The sequence below is a fragment of the Zingiber officinale genome, chromosome 2A, assembly GCF_018446385.1.
Source record: "Zingiber officinale cultivar Zhangliang chromosome 2A, Zo_v1.1, whole genome shotgun sequence".
Classification (NCBI taxonomy): domain Eukaryota; kingdom Viridiplantae; phylum Streptophyta; class Magnoliopsida; order Zingiberales; family Zingiberaceae; genus Zingiber; species Zingiber officinale.
Window position 1 is genome coordinate 166,592,628 of NC_055988.1, and position 18,936 is coordinate 166,611,563.

Below are 18,936 nucleotides of genomic sequence, written 5' to 3' on the forward strand. Positions count from 1 at the left end.
TCTTCGATACAACATGGCTACTTTCTCTTTCACTCTCCTTCCTCTCTCCCTCCTCCTCCTCCTCCTCCTCCTCGTTCCGGCGATCTCTGACATTGTCGACGACGCGTGTTCAGAGAGCGCTGCCGCCGACCCCAACATCGACTACGGCTTCTGCGTCGCGGCGCTGCGCTCTAATCCGGCGAGCGGCCGCGCGCGCGACCTCGGCGCCCTGGCGCGCGTGGCGCTCCGGCTGGCCCGCGCCAACGCGACCCACGCGCGGGCGGCTGCCAAGGCGCTGCTGCGGGAGAACAAGAGGGCTGGGTCAGGGCGGCGGTCGCCGGCAATCGCGGCGGCGGGCGAGGTCTGCGTCGAGGTGCTCGGGGACGCCGCCAGCGGGCTCAAAGCCGCCGCCCGGGCCGTGAAGGCGGGGCGGCTCGACGACGCCGACGCCTACGCCGCCGCAGCAGTGGACGCGCCCGGCGACTGCGACGACGCCTTCGAGGAGGAAGGCGTGGCGTCGCCGCTGGCGGAGCAGGATTTAGGGCTGTGGCGGCTGTGCGTCGTCGCGCTCGCTATCACCGCTCGATTGGCGTCCGCTTCCGTGGAGTCGAAGCAGAGTAATGAACCAACCGTTTGCTTCTACTCAAAGTAAACAAACAGAGTATGCCTTAACGTTGCTGTATAAATCCCTTTATATATAATTCTTCATATTATATTGTGAGATCAATTTCTAGTATGAACAAAACATGAAATAAAATAAATGGTTAATAACTTTAAGCCCCTTATTTTATAGTAAGTTGCATTTTGTCTCCCTCTATTTTAAAAACTACACTTAACCCCCCTTTGACATGAAGTAAAAAGGGGAAAAAAAAAGTAAATGACTAAAATAGCCCTAACCTAAATCAGAATTTTAGAAGAAAATGAAAAATAAAAAAAATCTCACAAGACCGTTGAAAGCTTAACCTTAATCAAATTTGATTTATATATAGACCCAAAATTTCACTTGTTCCTCACAAAATTCATACATGCATCACCAGTATAAACAAAAGAAAAATAGCAACTATGAAAGGGATAATCAATTAAAAACTCATTTTACCAAATAAAAAAGAGTCAAAATTTTATATTAATGAATCAAAATTAAATGAAGATGGAACAAAATTTATCATTCAAAATTAAAATGAAGACCCTTTGACGATTTAGAAAAAAAAATCACCCTTTTAATTTTTGTCCAAAAGTAAATTTTCATTTCAAAGCAACTAAAAATACTCTTCATTTCAAAAGGGTGCTGTTTTGAAATGAAAATTTACTTTTGGCCAAAAATTAAAAGGGTGATTTTTTTAAAATCATAAATGGTCTTCATTTTGATTTTTAATGATAAATTTATTCTATCTTCATTTAATTTTGATTCATTAATTTAGAATTCAGAGTTACTGTTTTTTCTATTATTTATGCTAGTGCGGTGCATATATAAATTTTATGAGGATATTTTTTCTAGGAACAAGTAAGATTTTGGACTTATATATAAATCAAGTTGAGTTAAGGTTAAGCTTTCACTGGTTTTGTGGGATTTTTTTATTTTTCTTTTTCGTGTAGAAGTCTGATTTCGATTAGGGTTATTTTGGTCATTTATATTTTTTTTCCTTTTTACTTCATGTCAAAGGGGGGTTGAGTGTAGTTTTTTAAATAGAGGGGGGCAAAATACAACTTGCTATAAAATTCAGGGGGCTTAAAGTTATTAACCCTAAAATAAAATCAAAAGGATCATTGGTTTATATGTTGGATTTACGAATTAAATATTTATAAAAAAATTGATGTTGGACTTATTAAGAATTTATTTATATTTATTCAATATATAAATTAAATAAATAATAAATTAATATGTATTGTTAATCTAAATAAATAAACTTAAGATTATATGTGTTTAACTTGTTGATATTTATTAACAGAGATCATGAATTATTGATGTACAATATTTATAAATTATGTTTATTAATAAATAGTTGTTATCAATATGATAAATAACATAAAGAAGCTTTTATAATAAACAAACGTATTGATAAATAAAATAAAGAAGCTTATATAATAAACAAACGAGTTTACAATATCAAACTTATTAATCAACTAAATAAATTTAAAAATATAAAAATTTTAAATAACCAAACAGATTTGAATTGATAGTTGGATGATATCTAAATAATCAAGCTACACTTCAACAACCATTTCAATGATTTAGTAGCACATATTTATTAATATTTTAGTATGCACAATCTTCTGTCTTAATTATGTGGTTATGTATTGTAAAATTTAAATATGATCTTATATCTCGTCATGATTTGTTATAATCTTAAGGATTGACTCAATGATGATAATGAGTCTTTATAAATAGTGACATTTAGGGTCTCTAAACTTACAACCTTTCAAGAATATTAACACCATCGGATTTGAAGTGTTTAGAAGGCTCTAAGTATTAAGGAACATATAAGTGATATTCAAGGCGTTCTTCAAAATATCAATAACGAAAGTAACAATCGATTTTTTTTTTCTATATTAAGTATCGTGTTCATTAAGTATAAAGCATGATTTAAATTCTTATAGTTGGTAATCGTCACTTTTACATTTATCTTGATATAATTTTCAATCAAGTAATTTTATTTTAGTTTTTAAATGAAATTTCATAATTTGGAATAATTGTCACTTCTAAAAGTATGAATATTGATTTTTTTTTAAGAATAAATTTATGTGATGTATTAATGATTATGAATTCTGTCATAATAAACATATATAATTTGCAGTACTAAATTTGAAATTTAGAAAAATTGTCTTTCCAAAATTATGACGATTTTATTATAATAAATTTCCATTTATATCAATTATTGTTAAAAAAAAAAAAAAAACTTGTTATACGTGTGAATTGATGTTACGCTAGTAAATTTTACATACAAATTAAGTTAAAAATTTTGACTTTTGAGGATTCAATATTTAAATAATTAAATTTGATAGCAATTAATTATAAGGTGATATGCGAAAACATGGTTCAAGAGAGTTATTTATGGACTAGTCTCGTTGATAATCTCGTGCTGGAATAACATCTGAGGTACTAGTTTGCCTAATAATGTTACTTTTTCTGAGGAGGTTGGTTTTAAAAAGGCCTTAGTCCTATCAATCTTTTTTTGGAAGTATTCATAGAAAGTGTTAATTATGTTACTAAATAATTACTATATAAAAATTATGAAAAGGAAAAAAATTATCCTATAAACTATATAATTTTAAATAATTGAGATTTAGCCCTAACCTCCTTAATTATGTAAAATTATACATTAAGTGAATTGGGATCATATAATGGGCATAAATTAAAATTAATTATATAAACATAACAAATTTTATCCGGATTTTTGTTATATTTATATGATTATTTAGAATAAAATATCAAATTATATATTCTTAATTTATCCACACGAATTAAAAAATATATAATTGATAGTTTTATTATAAAGTTATAACAAAATATAATTGAATTAAAACTTTAGTCCACATGTAAATTTTACGTCACTAAATTTTTTCTATGAACATGATTTACATTAGTAAAACATGACATTTTTCCTCAAATTTTTAAGTATGTATTTAATTTATGTAGCACAATATTCAAATTTCTCTTATATGCATTGTCATATCCCTAAACTCAAGGGTGAAAACTATAAAGTTTGGAAGGAAATAATTCTCCTTCATTTAGGGTGGTTAGGCATTGATTATATTATAAGGAAAGATGAACCACTGCTATTAATGAAATAACATTCTTGATGATATTAACCTTTATGAAAAATGGGAGTAATCTCATCATCCCTGCGTGGGAGTGATCTCATCTCTGCGTAATGTTCATAAAGATCAAAATTTCTATTAGTATTTATGGTTTGATTGAGGAGCATGAAAATGTCAAGGACTACTTAACACAATTGATAAACAATTTACAACTTCATCATCCCTGGTGCGTAATGCTCACCAGCATGGACGGTATGCGAGAGCATTGTTGAATCGAAAAAAATTTAGATATCTCCGTAATGACATGATATTGTCCACTTTAGCTCTAAGTTCTCATGATTTTATTCTTGGGCTCTACCCAAAAGGTCTCATATCAATGGAGATATCTTTCTCTTATAAACTCATGATCTTTCCCATGTGTTTCAATGTGGGACTATGTTTGCAACCTTGCAAGACCAACAATCTCCCCCTCAAACAAAGAACCACAGGCTCCCTAACGGATTCTCAACCCACTAGGACTTTCTGCCCCTCCGTCCACCCGACCTAATAAGACTTCCTACCACTCGGTCCATCCGACCTACTAGGACTTCCTTACCTAGCTGCAACTAGGACTTCCTGCCTAGTATCTGGTTCTCTTGATCTGGACACGAGAGCCCCCATTTTTTCATTCAAGGTCAATATTTCACCCACATGGTTCGATTGGACTATGACTCTTGTGCACAAACGACGGTTAAACCTTCTTACAGTCTGGGCTCTAATACCAATTGTTGGATCGAAAAAATTTAGATATCTCTACAATGACATGATATTGTCCATTTTGGGCCTAAGCCCTCATGATTTTGCTCTTAGGCCCTATCTAAAAGGTATCATACTAATGGAGATATCTTTCTCTTATAAACCCATGATCTTTCTCATATGTTTTCAATGTGGGACTATGTTAGCAACCTTACAACCCCAACAAGCACATCATGAAGATCATGGATATAGTAGCTCGATTGAAGACACTCAAGGTGAAAATATCTAAAACTTTACTTGTGCACTACATCTTATACTCTCTTCCTCATCAATATAGTCCTTTCAAAATTTCCTACAATACACATTAGGATAAGTGGTGAATCAATGAGTTAATGACCATATGTGTATAAGAGGAAGGAAGGTTATTAGTGGAAATGAGTGATAATGTTCTTACGACTGTATAAGGAAAGCCACAAAAACAATCCACATACCACAGTCAAGGGAAAAAGGAAAGAGAAGATTTTGTCCCAACCTAACATCAAGAAGAAATCCAAGTATTTCTTCTGTAAAAAGAAGTGGAGCATAAAGAAGGATTGTAGTAAATTTAAGGATTGGTTTGAGAAGAAAAGTATTCTTATCTCATTTATCCGTTATGAATCAAATATGCTTAGTATGATTTTAACATTTGATGGATTGATTCTGGATCTATAATCCATGTCACGAATACCTTGCAAGGTATGTAAAGCCTAAGGAAGCTACTAGGAAATGAGCAAAGCATCTATTCTAGAAATATGATGTACTCACATGTGGAGACAATTGAAACATGTATTTAATTTTAGATAGTGGCCTTGTTTTGAATTTGGAAAGAACATTTTATGTTCCTAATTTTGTGAAAAAATTATTTATTATTTCAAGGCTTGTACCATTTGAATACTCATTTGATTTTTTAGGTAATTCTATGTATTTATTTTATAAATTAATTTGATTGGAAATGATACAATGAGTAATGACCTTTATTCTATATCTTTACAAAATAATAGCAAAACTACTATGCATGTTTGAGTTGGTATTAAAAGATGTGTTATAAATGAGGATTCGTCTACTTTATAGCACTAGAGATTGGAACTGTTAGTACAGGGAGCATCAGACGATCGAACCTGAGTTTTGATAATGACAAAAGGTTCTAAGTTAAGTGTTATTGTTATTCTAACAAGTTGAACTGAGTGTGCAAGAAAATCCAAAGTGATTTAGGCAAAGGAAAGTCCTAATTGAGACTAGGCAGGTAGAAAGTTCTAGTTGTGGTTAGACAACATAGTCCTTATTCAGGGAGCTAAGCAAAGTCTTGACAGGTCGAGGATGTTGGGTGAAATCTAAGAATCGAGGACACTAGGTGAAAATCTTAAGGGTCGTGGACACCAGGTGGAAGACTGGACGAGTTGGGGATTAGATATCCAGCATGAAGTCCTGATGACTCAGACACTGAGCAAAAGTCTAGACGATCTGGAGGACCGGTTTGGTAAAAGGTAATCTCTTCTGAGAGGAGTAGGTGAGGACGCATTCCTCAAAGAGAGAATAGTAGACGTCGGTCCTTCCTAGAGTTTTAGTGAAACTCAAAGTCAGGTCTGGATAGTCCGGAAGCTGTTAAAGTAACTTTTTATATACTGATTGCCTATTATTCTAACTTTGTTTTGTAGGAAGATTAACATTTTGCAAGTTAGGATTTTTCCTTGTTTGGTCGATCGAACGTCGGGATCAGTCGACCGAACCTAGAGATTTTGCCTAGATCGATCGACCGAACATCCGGATCAGTCGACTGAACCCCCAAGCAAAGAGATCATATTTTAGCTCACAATGAGGTTTTGACCGAGGGATCAGTCGACCGAACAAGAAAGTTCAGTCGACTGAATGGTGGATAATTAGTGAGTTGATTGGACCAGATAAGCCAGCGAGGATAGTGGGATCAGTCAATCGAACGGCGAGATCAGTCAACTGAATGAAGATCTCATCTAAAGTGGCAGGATTTGGATAGAAAGTCGGGCCAATATTGAAGGCTCAGTCGACCGATCAGGGTAGATCGGTTGACTGATAAAAGTCAAGTTGCGAAACTTGATCCCGAAATTAGTGGATCGGATCAAGCTCAACTCGGCTATAAAAGAAGGCCTTGACCAACACTTCAAAACAATGATTCAAAATGAATTAGAATGATCTTCTCTCGTGTGCGCTGCTTAAAAGATGATTCTACAACGTCGTAACACTAGTCTGATGACGACTACACAAAAGATCCAACTTTCCAAGTCGTCGGTAAACTTTGTTTTATTGCAATACTTATACTTGTCATTATTCTACTGTATTTTTAAAGATTTTTTCGAAACTATAGTGACTACCCAACGAAAGCATTTTCACGTGCGGGCTTTGAAATAGAAGTTGTCATAGGCTCCGATCCAAGTAAAATTACTTGAGTTTGCGATTGTGTTTCTTTATTTCCACTGTGCATTCTATGTTTTGAGAAAAAGATGAAAGTTGTTAGTACCCTAAGGCAGTTTTGATGTGATCAACCAAATCATGTTAGGTCCTGTTGATATTTAACCCCTGTGTCTAAGTGTGCAGGAACTTAGGAGTACAGGAAGTCGAGCAAAAGATACAGCTAGCAAGAAGGATGACACGGATGAGAGCTGACAAGCTCGGTGCGTCTGAGGGAAAAGGTGTTGTGAAAGAGTATGCGGGTGGACGAGAAGAAGGCGCACGACGTTTCCGAGGGACGAGAAGTCGGAGCAAAAGATTACTCGAAGGTCAGAAGTTGGGTTCGGGTGAGCCCTATCCCGGATGACCGAGATCACCCAAACGAGCGAAGCCGGAGCGGAAGACCCGGACCAAGGCGAACGAAACCTGAGCAGAAGATCGAGACCGAAAGTCAATAGGATGTTGACTTTCTTGGTCCGGGTGCCTGCACTCGCCCGGACCAGGATTTTTATCTGGATCTCGTCAAACGCGATCCAATTTACGGGGATAAAATTTTATCCTCCTCTAGGCACCTAGAACCCTTCCAAACGCCCCGACTAGCGCTATAAATATAGCTCTTGCCCCAAAAGTCAAACAACAACTTGTATACGAGCTTCTTTAGTGTTCTACGACTTTATGTGCTTCCAACGCTTGTAAGAAGCTTCTTTCCCTACGATGAAAGGAGAATTTGAGTAGTGCTTCAAAGTCTTGGATTAACAACCTTCCTAGTTATAATCAAGTAAAAAAATCGGTAGCCTCTTTCTTTTTGCATTTATCAATTCTTTGTTATACAAGTATCCTAGTATTTCAAAAGATCGAAAAATGTTTGTTTGTTATTACTGTGCAGACAATTAACCCCCTCTTATTGGTCGTCAAGGGGCCTAACAAAAGTCATGAGCGTTATTCACTCCCCTCTAGCGCAATGATCCTACAGGAACATATTTCCATAGAGAAGATAAAATGATTAGTAAATGATGCAGTACTTGGTACTTTATGTTGGTGCAACCTTAGGTCAAGGTTGACCTGGTTGACCTGACTCGAGTTGACCTGACTCGAGTTGTATTTTGATGTTTGACTTAGGAAGATTGTTGGTGCAACCTTAGGTCAAGGTTGACCTAGTTGAGTTGTATTTTGATGTTTGACACTCGTGGAAGAGTTGTATTCTTGATATGGGACAAATGTTTGGGAGATTATTGGTGCAACGTAGGTTAAGGTTGACCTGGTTGACCTGATTCGGGAAAGAGTCCAAGTATGGAGACTTGGCACGGAGAAGTCCAAGCAGGGAGCTTGGCACGAGGGAAAGTCCTAACTGGGATGTTAGACAGGTGGAAAGTCCTGGTGAGTGAAGTCAGGCAGTGGGAAAGTCCTAACTGGGATGTTAGGTAGTGTGAAAAGTCCTGGTGAGTGAAGCCAGACAGTGGGAAAGTCCTAACTGGGATGTTAGGCAGTTGGAAAGTCCTGTTGAGTGAAGCCAGGCAGTAAGAAAGTCCTAACTGGGATGTTAGGCAGTGTGAAAGTCCTGGTGAGTGAAGCCAGGCAGTGAGAAAGTCCTAACTTGGATGTTAGGCAGTGTGGAAGTCCGGGTGAGTGAAGCCAGGCAAGGAAAAATCCAGATGGATCAGGGATGATCGGACATCTGGTGTTGAGGAAAGTCCAAGTAGGTCAAAGGGATTGACCGGACACTTGGCAGGGAATTCTAGCAGGTCGAGGGAGTGACCAGATGCTAGGAATGAAGTACCAACAGGTCGAGGTTGACCGAATGTTGGTTTGGAAGGATTGGGACTTGGTTTGGGCAAAAACCAAGTCACTAGTTATCTGATCGTGCTCACCGAGCGGACCGAGAAGGGCATTCTGGGCGGCTATCCGCGCATCGTCGATCTGCGAACCGGCTACAAGATCGACGTGACCGGTCCGAACCCCGCCACCTTCGGTATTTTCAAGTGGAGCGCCGACGGCAGGACGCTGCTCGGCGGAGCGGAAGAAGGCCGAGCTCAATTTGCCTCCACTCGGTTCTAGGAATGTGTCGAGTGAGCACCGAATTAGGTGTTGTACCCCATGAGACCGATCAGGCATCCTCCCGATCGGTCCACGGCCGATCGAACTATAGCGAGACCCATACATGTCTTTTTGTCTCTTCTTGGCAGTATAGCACTAACAACAAGGCATGTTCTGCTTCTTCCTCTTCTCTTCTGCTACAGAGCTGCTGTTCTGGTGCTTGAGCTTTGTTGAGCTCTTCTTCGCAAGCTTCGCGTGAGCTTCTTCCTTCGGCTAGGACTCTGACTGAGCTGCTGTTGTGGTTGGCGTCTGAGAAGCTGTTGCTTCTTCAACAGTCGACAAGAAGGCAAGGGTTGTTTACATTTGCTGTGTATTTACTTCTTTCTTCTCTTGTATTTGTACTCCTTATCTTGCAAGAAGTAGTTGTGGCGAGGTTTCTCCACCCATAAGGAGCTCATATTTAGCCGGTTCTCCGGGGACTCATCCACCGACGGATTGATAGGCTTCGTCCACCTTACGGACACGCCGAGGAGTAGGAGTTCATCTCCGAACCTCGTTACATCGGTTTGTTTTTCTTCTCCTTAGTTTCTTCCTTGTATTTCCGCTGCGACTAACCCTAACTGTAGGAAGAACGCGAGAATTTGGGGCGGCTATTTACACCCCCCCTCTCTAGCCGAGTACGAACGTTCCCAACGAGTGGTATCAGAGCGAGGCCGCTCTTCGACGGATCAACACCCGGGGAGCACGGGCTAGAGATGGATCTCTATGGAGAAGATGTCACGATTCAACCCTTCTACGAGTCTCACGACAACTTCACATATTGGAAGGTAAGGATGATGTATTTTCTTAGGACTAATATGTTAAATTGGTTTTGTGTACAAGAAGGGTTTTCCTCTCCGATGGATGAGGAAGGAAAACCTATCAAGAAGAAGGAGTGGACGAAAGAGCAAATCCGACAATCCGAAATCAATGACGAGGTAACAAAAATTATTGAATTTGGTTTACCTAATAATGTTTTGTGCAAGATAGATAGGTACAACAATTCCAAGGAATTATGGAACAATTTGGCAAAATTCCATGAAGAGGAGCCTAGTGAGCCAAGTAGCTCACATCATGGAGGAAGCGAATTGGGAGTTGAGGGCTACTCAACATCCAAGGAAGAAGTGGAGGAGAGCTCTTGTTCAAGATCGGAGCAAGAAGAGGCATCTACCTCCGGAAGGGATGAAGAAGAAAGCGCATCTACATCCACAACCCTAGGTAACTCAAACACTGTTATTTCAAGCAAATTACACATAATGTGTTTTGAGTGTAGGAAGTTTGGGCACTACAAGAGTAAGTGTCCAAAGAGGGTTAGAAAGACTCCACCGGCACCAAAGGTCAAGGAAGTCGGAGTCCCGACATGCAAGAGCAAGAAGCACGTGGTGTGCTTCCAATGCAAGCAACGGGGACACTATAGGAGTCAATGTCCAAGGGGGAGGCAACCTCACAAGGACAAGAGGCCAAACACGTGTAAAGGGGGAGCTAAGGAAAACCCTAAGGTAACATTTAAAGCTCATTCTTGCAATTCTAGTAGGATGCATGCTAGTAGTCTTATTGCCATTGTCAATAATGATAAGCATGTTAACACTAGAAATCGATACATGTGCTTAGGAGCCAAGCATGTTAGCCTAGATAAGAACAATTCTAGAAATGCTAACCCTAGAATTAACTCATCTAAGGCTAAGGAAAATCTAGATAGAAATCTCAAATCATCTAGACACATGCCTAGGAATACCTTAAAGAAAAATGATAAATCAAAACTTGAGGTATTAGAGAAAGAAAATCAAGTCTTGAGGTCAAGACTTGACTCTCTAGAAAAGACTCTTAAGGATTTGACTCTAGGGTCTAAGGGTCAAAAACCCAAGTCCAAGGACAAGAAAGGTTTGGGTCACAAACCTAAGTCTCAATTGGTCAAGCTCACTTATCATAATGTTTCATTCGACTATGGAACAAAACCTAGGGCTAGGAAGACCATTACCAAGGTCACAAGGGGAGTCACCCCTATAGTTGACCTTGATGAGACCCAAATGACCTAGGCTTTAAAGCCTAAGAGGGTCATTAGGAGGGTTGCTAGGGAAGTTATCCCTAGTGAATATTTAGTGAACCCAATGAGCTCTAATAGGTATTGGGTTCCTAGGAGCATCTTCTCTACCCCATAGATGGGTTAGAGAGTGTCAACTCCGATTAGAAGGGTAGTTAACCCAACTTTGAGGAAATTGACACTCAAGGAGCATTTTCAAGGTTTTGAGAACTTTTGAAAATGAAATGGAATTATCATGTACTCCTTTGAAGAGTTAAATGTGCCTAAAGATTGGAAATTTCATTTTTAATCTCAATTGGCACAATTTGGGAAAATCTAGAGAACTCTCGGAAAAAAAAAATTGAAACATGCCAAGTTTTGAGGATAAATTTGATCTTTAAGTGGCATGAATTAATCTAGAGTTCAAGAAGTGTCAAAATTAGGATTTTGGCATTTTGGGGCAATCTAGGATTAAATTTGAAGTTAGCCAAGTGGTTAAGGATACTTAGATACGTAATCTAGGTATATTTATTTATGCTAAATCTTGCCATGATTGTTTGCCCTCACATGTCATGACATCATGTTTAGTTTTATTATCATTTGAAATGTCATGATAATGCTTAGGCTAGTTTTTATGTCATGTTTATTTAAGTTTCAAACTTTATGCCATGACATCATGACTTTGGCACATGTTTTCATTTATGATACCATTTTATGCCATGTCATCATCTCTTGCATTAATAATCAATTGAATTGATTTAAGGATGAAAAACATATTTTGATATTGAGATCAAATTTGTGTTTAGAAAATGCATGAGACCTTAGTCTAAGATACCTAAACTCATATCTCACATTAAAATTGCCATGGATGTGTTTGATACACTTTAGATGTGTGTGAGATATTAGGATCATGAATTAGGATCAAGGTGCATAGTTCTTGTACCTAGATGAGCCTAATTCAAGAAATGGAGGATCATAGGGAAAGCTTGTGTACAAGTCATGTACATTTAGCCCTAAGATTATGGTCCTAAATTAAAAGGTTTAAAATCATTTTGAAATTGATTTGGAAAATCTTGATGAAGCCATCTTAGTGATTGCATTCATCATTGAACATTGTGATACAAAGTTGAGTTAAACTTGAACTATTTCAAAGTTTTTGAACTTTGTATCAAGATTGAAAAATGGAAGTTATTTTCATAGAAAACTATTTTTCCATGATAGTATATGTTATGAGGAATGTATCCTCAAAATTTCACAATTTTTCGAATTTTCTGAAATTTTCTAGGAGTTTCTGAATTTCGGGAAGGAAATTTCAGAAATCTCCTGTCAGAGTCTGGATCGGTCTGGGGACCGATCCAGGGAAGTCCTGATCGGTCTGCGGACCGATCCAGTGAAGCATGGATCGGTCTGCAGACCGATCCAGTAAGATCCAGAGAGCTTGGTGCGATCTGGTGAAGGCCTGATCGGTCTGGTGACCGATCAGTGACAATCCAGTGCGATCAATGAAGCATGGATCGGTCTAGGGACCGATCCAGGGGGATTTTGATCGGTCTTAGGACCGATCAGTGCGTGCCAGTTTCTGATTTTCAGCAAGTGTTTGAAATTTCAGTTTTTGGGAGTTGAGTTTCGGATTTCTAAAGGTTTGAAACTCTCCAAGACATTGTTGGTGCAATGGTCAAGGGGGAGTTGACCTTTAGGGGGAGTTTTTACCTAATGGTCAAGGGGAGTTGACTCTTAGGGGGAGTTTTTACTCCTTAAGACTTTTGAGGACTAGTGACATAGGATTGTCACTAAGTTGATTGTTGAGTTTAGTATCAAGGGGGAAATTAAGAGTTTCAATGAAAGGTATGGGACTTTCATTAGGAGGAAACTCTTGACCTTCATTCTCTCTTTTTGATGTGTGTCAAAAAGGGGGAGAGTGTTGGAGAATGGGAGAATGTTCTAGATAATGTTCAAGGAAGAACATTGAAGAACATTGGGAAACCTAAGTTAGGTTATCGGATTAACCTAACTTGATTATGGTTTTGTCAAACATCAAAAAGGGGGAGATTGTTGGTGCAACCTTAGGTCAAGGTTGACCTGGTTGACCTGGTTGACCTGACTCGAGTTGTATTTTGATGTTTGACTTAGGAACATTGTTGGTGCAACCTTAGGTCAAGGTTGACCTAGTTGAGTTGTATTTTGATGTTTGACACTCGTGGAAGAGTTGTATTCTTGATATGGGACAAATGTTTGGGAGATTATTGGTGCAACGTAGGTCAAGGTTGACCTGGTTGACCTGATTCGGGAAAGAGTCCAAGTATGGAGACTTGGCACGGAGAAGTACAAGCAGGGAGCTTGTCACGAGGGAAAGTCCTAACTGGGATGTTAGGCAGGTGGAAAGTCCTGGTGAGTGAAGCCAGGCAGTGGGAAAGTCCTAACTGGGATGTTAGGCAGTGTGGAAAGTCCTGGTGAGTGAAGCCAGACAGTGGGAAAGTCCTAACTGGGATGTTAGGCAGTTGGAAAGTCCTGTTGAGTGAAGCCAGGCAGTAAGAAAGTCCTAACTGGGATGTTAGGCAGTGTGAAAGTCCTGGTGAGTGAAGCCAGGCAGTGAGAAAGTCCTAACTTGGATGTTAGGCAGTGTGGAAGTCCGGGTGAGTGAAGCCAGGCAAGGGAAAATCCAGATGGATCAGGGATGATCGGACATCTGGTGTTGAGGAAAGTCTAAGTAGGTCAAAGGGATTGACCGGACACTTGGTGGATTCTAGCAGGTCGAGGGAGTGACCGGATGCTAGGAATGAAGTACCAACAGTCGAGGTTGACCGAATGTTGGTTTGGAAGGCTTGGGACTTGGTTTGGGCAAAACCAAGTCACTAGTTATCTGATCGATCCGGTGACCGATCGGTAATCGATCAGTGCTGCCGATAGATTCGATCGATCTGCGGACCGATCGGAAGGCTGTAGCAGTCGGGAAGTAGTTTCTAGACCCTAGGTCTGATCGGTCGTGGCGACCGATCAGGAGACGATGTCGCGGAAGGAAGAGCTTCAAAGCCAAGAGTTGGGATCGGTCGTGGACCGATCGGCCTCGATCGGTCCACCGATCGATTGAGGGTCTCAATCGATTCGCTGTGGGTCGATCCACACAGAGCTGATCGGTCCACAAACCGATCAGGGTTCTAGCCGGGCGCAACGGCTAGTTTCTTCGCTGTTTCTTCTTCGCAGGTATAAAGGAGACGAGGGCATCTTCTGTGTTGTTGCTTCTTCCTCTTCTCTTCTGCTACAGAGCTGCTGTTCTGGTGCTTGAGCTTTGTTGAGCTCTTCTTCGCAAGCTTCGCGTGAGCTTCTTCCTTCGGCTGGGACTCTGACTGAGCTGCTGCTGTGGTTGGCGTCTGAGAAGCTGTTGCTTCTTCAACAGTCGACAAGAAGGCAAGGGTTGTTTACATTTGCTGTGTATTTACTTCTTGCTTCTCTTGTATTTGTACTCCTTATCTTGCTGTTGCAAGAAGTAGTTGTGGCGAGGTTTCTCCACCCATAAGGAGCTCATATTTAGCCGGTTCTCCGGGGACTCATCCACCGACGGATTGGTAGGCTTCGTCCACCTTACAGACACGCCGAGGAGTAGGAGTTCATCTCCGAACCTCGTTACATCGGTTTGTTTTTCTTCTCCTTAGTTTCTTCCTTGTATTTCCGCTGCGACTAACCCTAACTGTAGGAAGAACGCGAGAATTTGGGGCGGCTATTCACACCCCCCCTCTCTAGCCGAGTACGAACGATCCCTACACTTTAGATTTTGTTAATTTTGAGATTTGTGTGAACTACATAAAGGAAAAGCAAACCAACAAATTAAAAAGGAGTGCTAAGGAGTATTAAAATATTAGAGATCATACATTCAGATATGTGTTGTCTAAACATGAATTTGCATGATTCGAAATACTTTATCTCTTTTAAGCATTAAGTGCATTTAAAATATTTAAGGTTGAGATAGAACAAATAGTGTGAAAAACAAATTAAAATCGTGAGAACGGATAGAGGTAGATAATACGTACTATGGTAGATACATGAAGAGTGGAGAAACACTTGATCCATTTGCAAAGTTTATTTAAGAAAATTGCATTGTTGCCAAATACACCTTGCCTGGTTCACTAGATCACTAGAATCGCGTGGCTGAGAAAAGAAATCAAACTTTAATTGACATGGTTAGGAGTATGCGCAGCAACTCTTAACGTCATAAATCCTTGTGGACTGAAGCTTTTAAAACGACCATGTATATATTAAATCGAGTTCCAACTAAGGTTGTTTCAAAGAATCCAATTGACTTGTGGAAAGTAGGATGACAATAGGTCAGGTTCCGATTGGATTTCATATCCTCTGTCCCTATATCCATCAATGTCGAGTATCCATCTCCATACCCATTAAAGGATCGGATATTTTCTATACTTATAATTTTTCTTCTTTCCATCCAATTATCATCATTCAACAAAAACTATATATATATATATATAGTCCCTTCATACCTTCTTCCATTCCGGTCGGATATCAGATTCCCCATCAGATTCAAAAAAATTATCATCCCTAGTGGAAAGGTTAGAAATCGAGTTTGCAACATATACACATTTGGTAATCATTGTCTGAAGTAAGACTTTATAACCCACAAAAAAAAGAAACTAAACCTAAAGACTAAAAGTCGATACTTCATTAGATATGCCAAAAAGTCAAAATGAGATATATTTTACTCTCAATCTCACAACACTAGAATTGTCAAATCAAGAAATACAAAATTTTTTTAGAATGACTTGACTAGTGATAGTGATCATGGTTGAGACATAACTTCTAAGAAAGATCACATTAATGATCAGTCACTTTGTTTAAGTTATGGATGGGTTGTCATTCAGTCCCTTCAAGCACAAACAAGTGTTAAATAACCAATAGAGGAGATTCTATAAAATATTGATGAAAATCTAGTCGATAAAATTGATAATGAGGAACAACAAGAAATTGTTGAACCGATTGATCAATAAGTTCCACAAGAGTATAACTTAAGAAGATTTAATAGAATAAGAAAATCAATAATACCTAGTGACTATGTTGTATATATGCAAGAATTAAATTTTAATGTTGAAGTCAAAAATTATCTTGAAACATTTTCACAAGTCATGGCCTATGAGTTGTAGTGAATCAAAATTTTGGTATAATGTTAGGAAAGAAGAATTAAATTCTACGGCGTCAAATGGAGTATAGATTCTTGTTGAGTTGCCTGATGGTGCAAAAATCATAGGATGTAAATGAATATTCAAAACAAAGAACTTATTAAGCAAATTGAGGAATATAAAGCAAGATTCATGGCTAAAGGATTCAGGGAAGGAATCAACTACAAAGAGATGTTTTCTCCTATCTCTAAGAAGGATTCTTTTCACATTATTATGACATTGGTTACACATTTTAACTTAAGGTTGCAACAAATAAATGTGAAAACATCGTTTCTTAATGGAGATATAGAGGAAGAGGTTTATACAAAACAACCAGAAAGATTTTCCTATAGTAATGGTGAGCACTTAGTATGCAAGCTTAAGAAATCTATATATGGATCTCTTCATTTGGTTTCTTGGAGAATGTCATGGATCAATGTATATACCAGAAGGTCAGTGGGAGCAAGATTTGTTTCTTTATTCTCTATGTGGATAATATTTTACTTGCAACCAATTATAAAGGTTTACTATATGTAGTAAAACAATTCCCCTTTAAAAACTTTGATATGAAATATATGAGCGGTGCATCTTTTGCCATTGACATTAAAATACATAGACATAGATTTCAAGAAATCTTATGTCTGTCTCAAGAAACTTATATCAACAAAGTTTTAGAAAGATTTTAGATGAAAAATTCTTCACCAAGTATAGCTCATATTGTGAAAGATGACAAATTCAATATGGATCAATGTCTGAAAAATGAGTTTGAAAGGAAACAAATGAAAAACATTCCTTATGCTTCTACTGTCAAAAGCTTGATGTATACTCAGGTCTGCACTAGATCTGACATTGCATTTGCTATTGGTATATTGGACAGATATCAGAGTAAACCAATCTCCACAATCCATTTCGGGCTTAGAATTGTGGATTCTATTTTATAGGTCATTGAGGGTATGTTATGACAATTCAGCTGTTGTCTTTATGGCTAAGAACAATAAAAATGGAAGTCAAACTAAGCATATTTAAATTAAGTATCTAGCCATAAAAGAACGTGTTTGAGATAAGACAATGGTTAATGAATACATTAGCACTGAATTGACGATTGCAATTTAGGGATCATGTAAAGAGAATGAGACTTGGTTTTTATGTAATTTTTGTTGATAAAACAATTTGGTTATCAATGAAACATAGTTATGATATTTTCTTATATTTATGTATACATTCGGTAATTTGAGAAATACCATTAAAGTTGGACCTTGAATAAACATATGGTTTATTTATTTAGATACATCGATTGAGAAGCATGATGCATTTGTTGGTTGCTACTCGGAAAACCTAGAGGTTCCACTGTACAAAAATTTTGTACAAAGGTCTGAACCTTTTCCTAGCTACCATGTGTTCTTTTAAATTAAATTTTGGATCGCCTGCCGAACTTAACACGTTTGATCCAAAACTTAATCTATTTGTTCTTTTAGGTTTTGACTTAGATCTCCTGCGGAACTTAACACGTTCGACCCAAGTCACCTTAAGTTATTAATTCCATTAAATATTAATTTCCATAATTGGTTCCCAGTACTGACGTGGCGAGGCACATGACCTTCTTGGATATGAGAGCAACCACCACCGACTAGACAAAACCTTTTATGGAAAGCTAATATTTAATTTTCTAAAATAACTTTAGGTTAACCGAAAAGAACAATCAAATCACAAGGAAAAGAAAAACAAAAGAACACTATATCGAAAACAAATTCGAAACTCTAGAATTGTATGCCTCTTGTATTTAGTATTATTTCCAAAAATAACTAGTATGATGCGGAAAGAAAAAATACTAGTTATACCTTTTAAAAAAAACCTCTTGATCTTCTACCGTATTCCTCTTCTAACCTCGGACGTTGTGTGGGCAACGATCTTCCGAGATGAGAAACCACCAAAGCACCTTCTCCTTTCTTCAAATTTTGGCCAAGCACAAAGCTTCCAAAAGATGAAGATCTTTTCCACCAACCAAGCTCCAAGGGATGTAGGCTTTCTCTCCTTCTTCCTCAAGCTAGATCCGGCCACCAATTAAAACTCCATAAGCATGAAGAGGTTCGGCCACAAAGAGAAGAAGAAGAGAAGAAGGAAGGGCCGGCCACACCACCAAGGAAAAGAGGAAGAAAAATAGAATAGAGTCGTTCACCTTGAAGCCTCCTCTACCCCTCTTTTATAATCCTTGGTCTTGGCAAATAAGGAAAATTTAATAAAAATTTCCTTCATTGAAAAGAAAAATTATTTAATTAAAAATAATTTTCTTTTTCAAATACAATGGCCGGCCACCTCAAGCCCCAAATCAAGGAAAGTTTTAATTAAAACAAGAATTAAAACTTCCTAATTTGTTTCCGGAAATTTATAAAAATTTCTCCAATAATTTAATCCCTTCATGATTGGTTTATAAAAAATAAATTTAATAAATTAAAATCTTTCTTTTAAACATGTGGATAAAAAGAAAGTTATCTCTAAAAATTAAAATATCTTTTAATCTACAAATAAGGAAAGATATCAAGTCTTTTCTTAATCTTTTGTAGAAACTAATAAAAGAGAATTATTAATTTTTAAACTTTCTTTTAAATCAACATGGTTAAAAAGGAAAGTTTTCTTAAAATTTAAAATCCTCCTTTAATCAACAACTAAGGAAAGATTTCAAATTTTAAATTCTCTTTTAAACATGTAGATGATTTATAAATAATGAAAGTTTTTACCAAAAATTAAAAC

The 18,936-nt window shown here is 37.8% G+C and overlaps 1 protein-coding gene across 1 annotated transcript; it reads left to right on the top strand.

Moving 5' to 3' along the window:
- On the top strand, positions 1–719 carry LOC122040252 (pectinesterase inhibitor 12-like). The gene has a single exon (XM_042599585.1). The coding sequence runs from the start codon at positions 14–16 to the stop codon at positions 629–631; it is 618 nt and encodes a 205-aa protein (XP_042455519.1). The 5' UTR covers positions 1–13; the 3' UTR covers positions 632–719.
- Positions 720–18,936: the final 18,217 nt, after the last annotated feature.

Bases quoted from the DNA above. Each gene is read 5' to 3' on its own strand.
- LOC122040252 (XM_042599585.1), top strand. From the start codon at position 14: ATGGCTACTTTCTCTTTCACTCTCCTTCCTCTCTCCCTCCTCCTCCTC.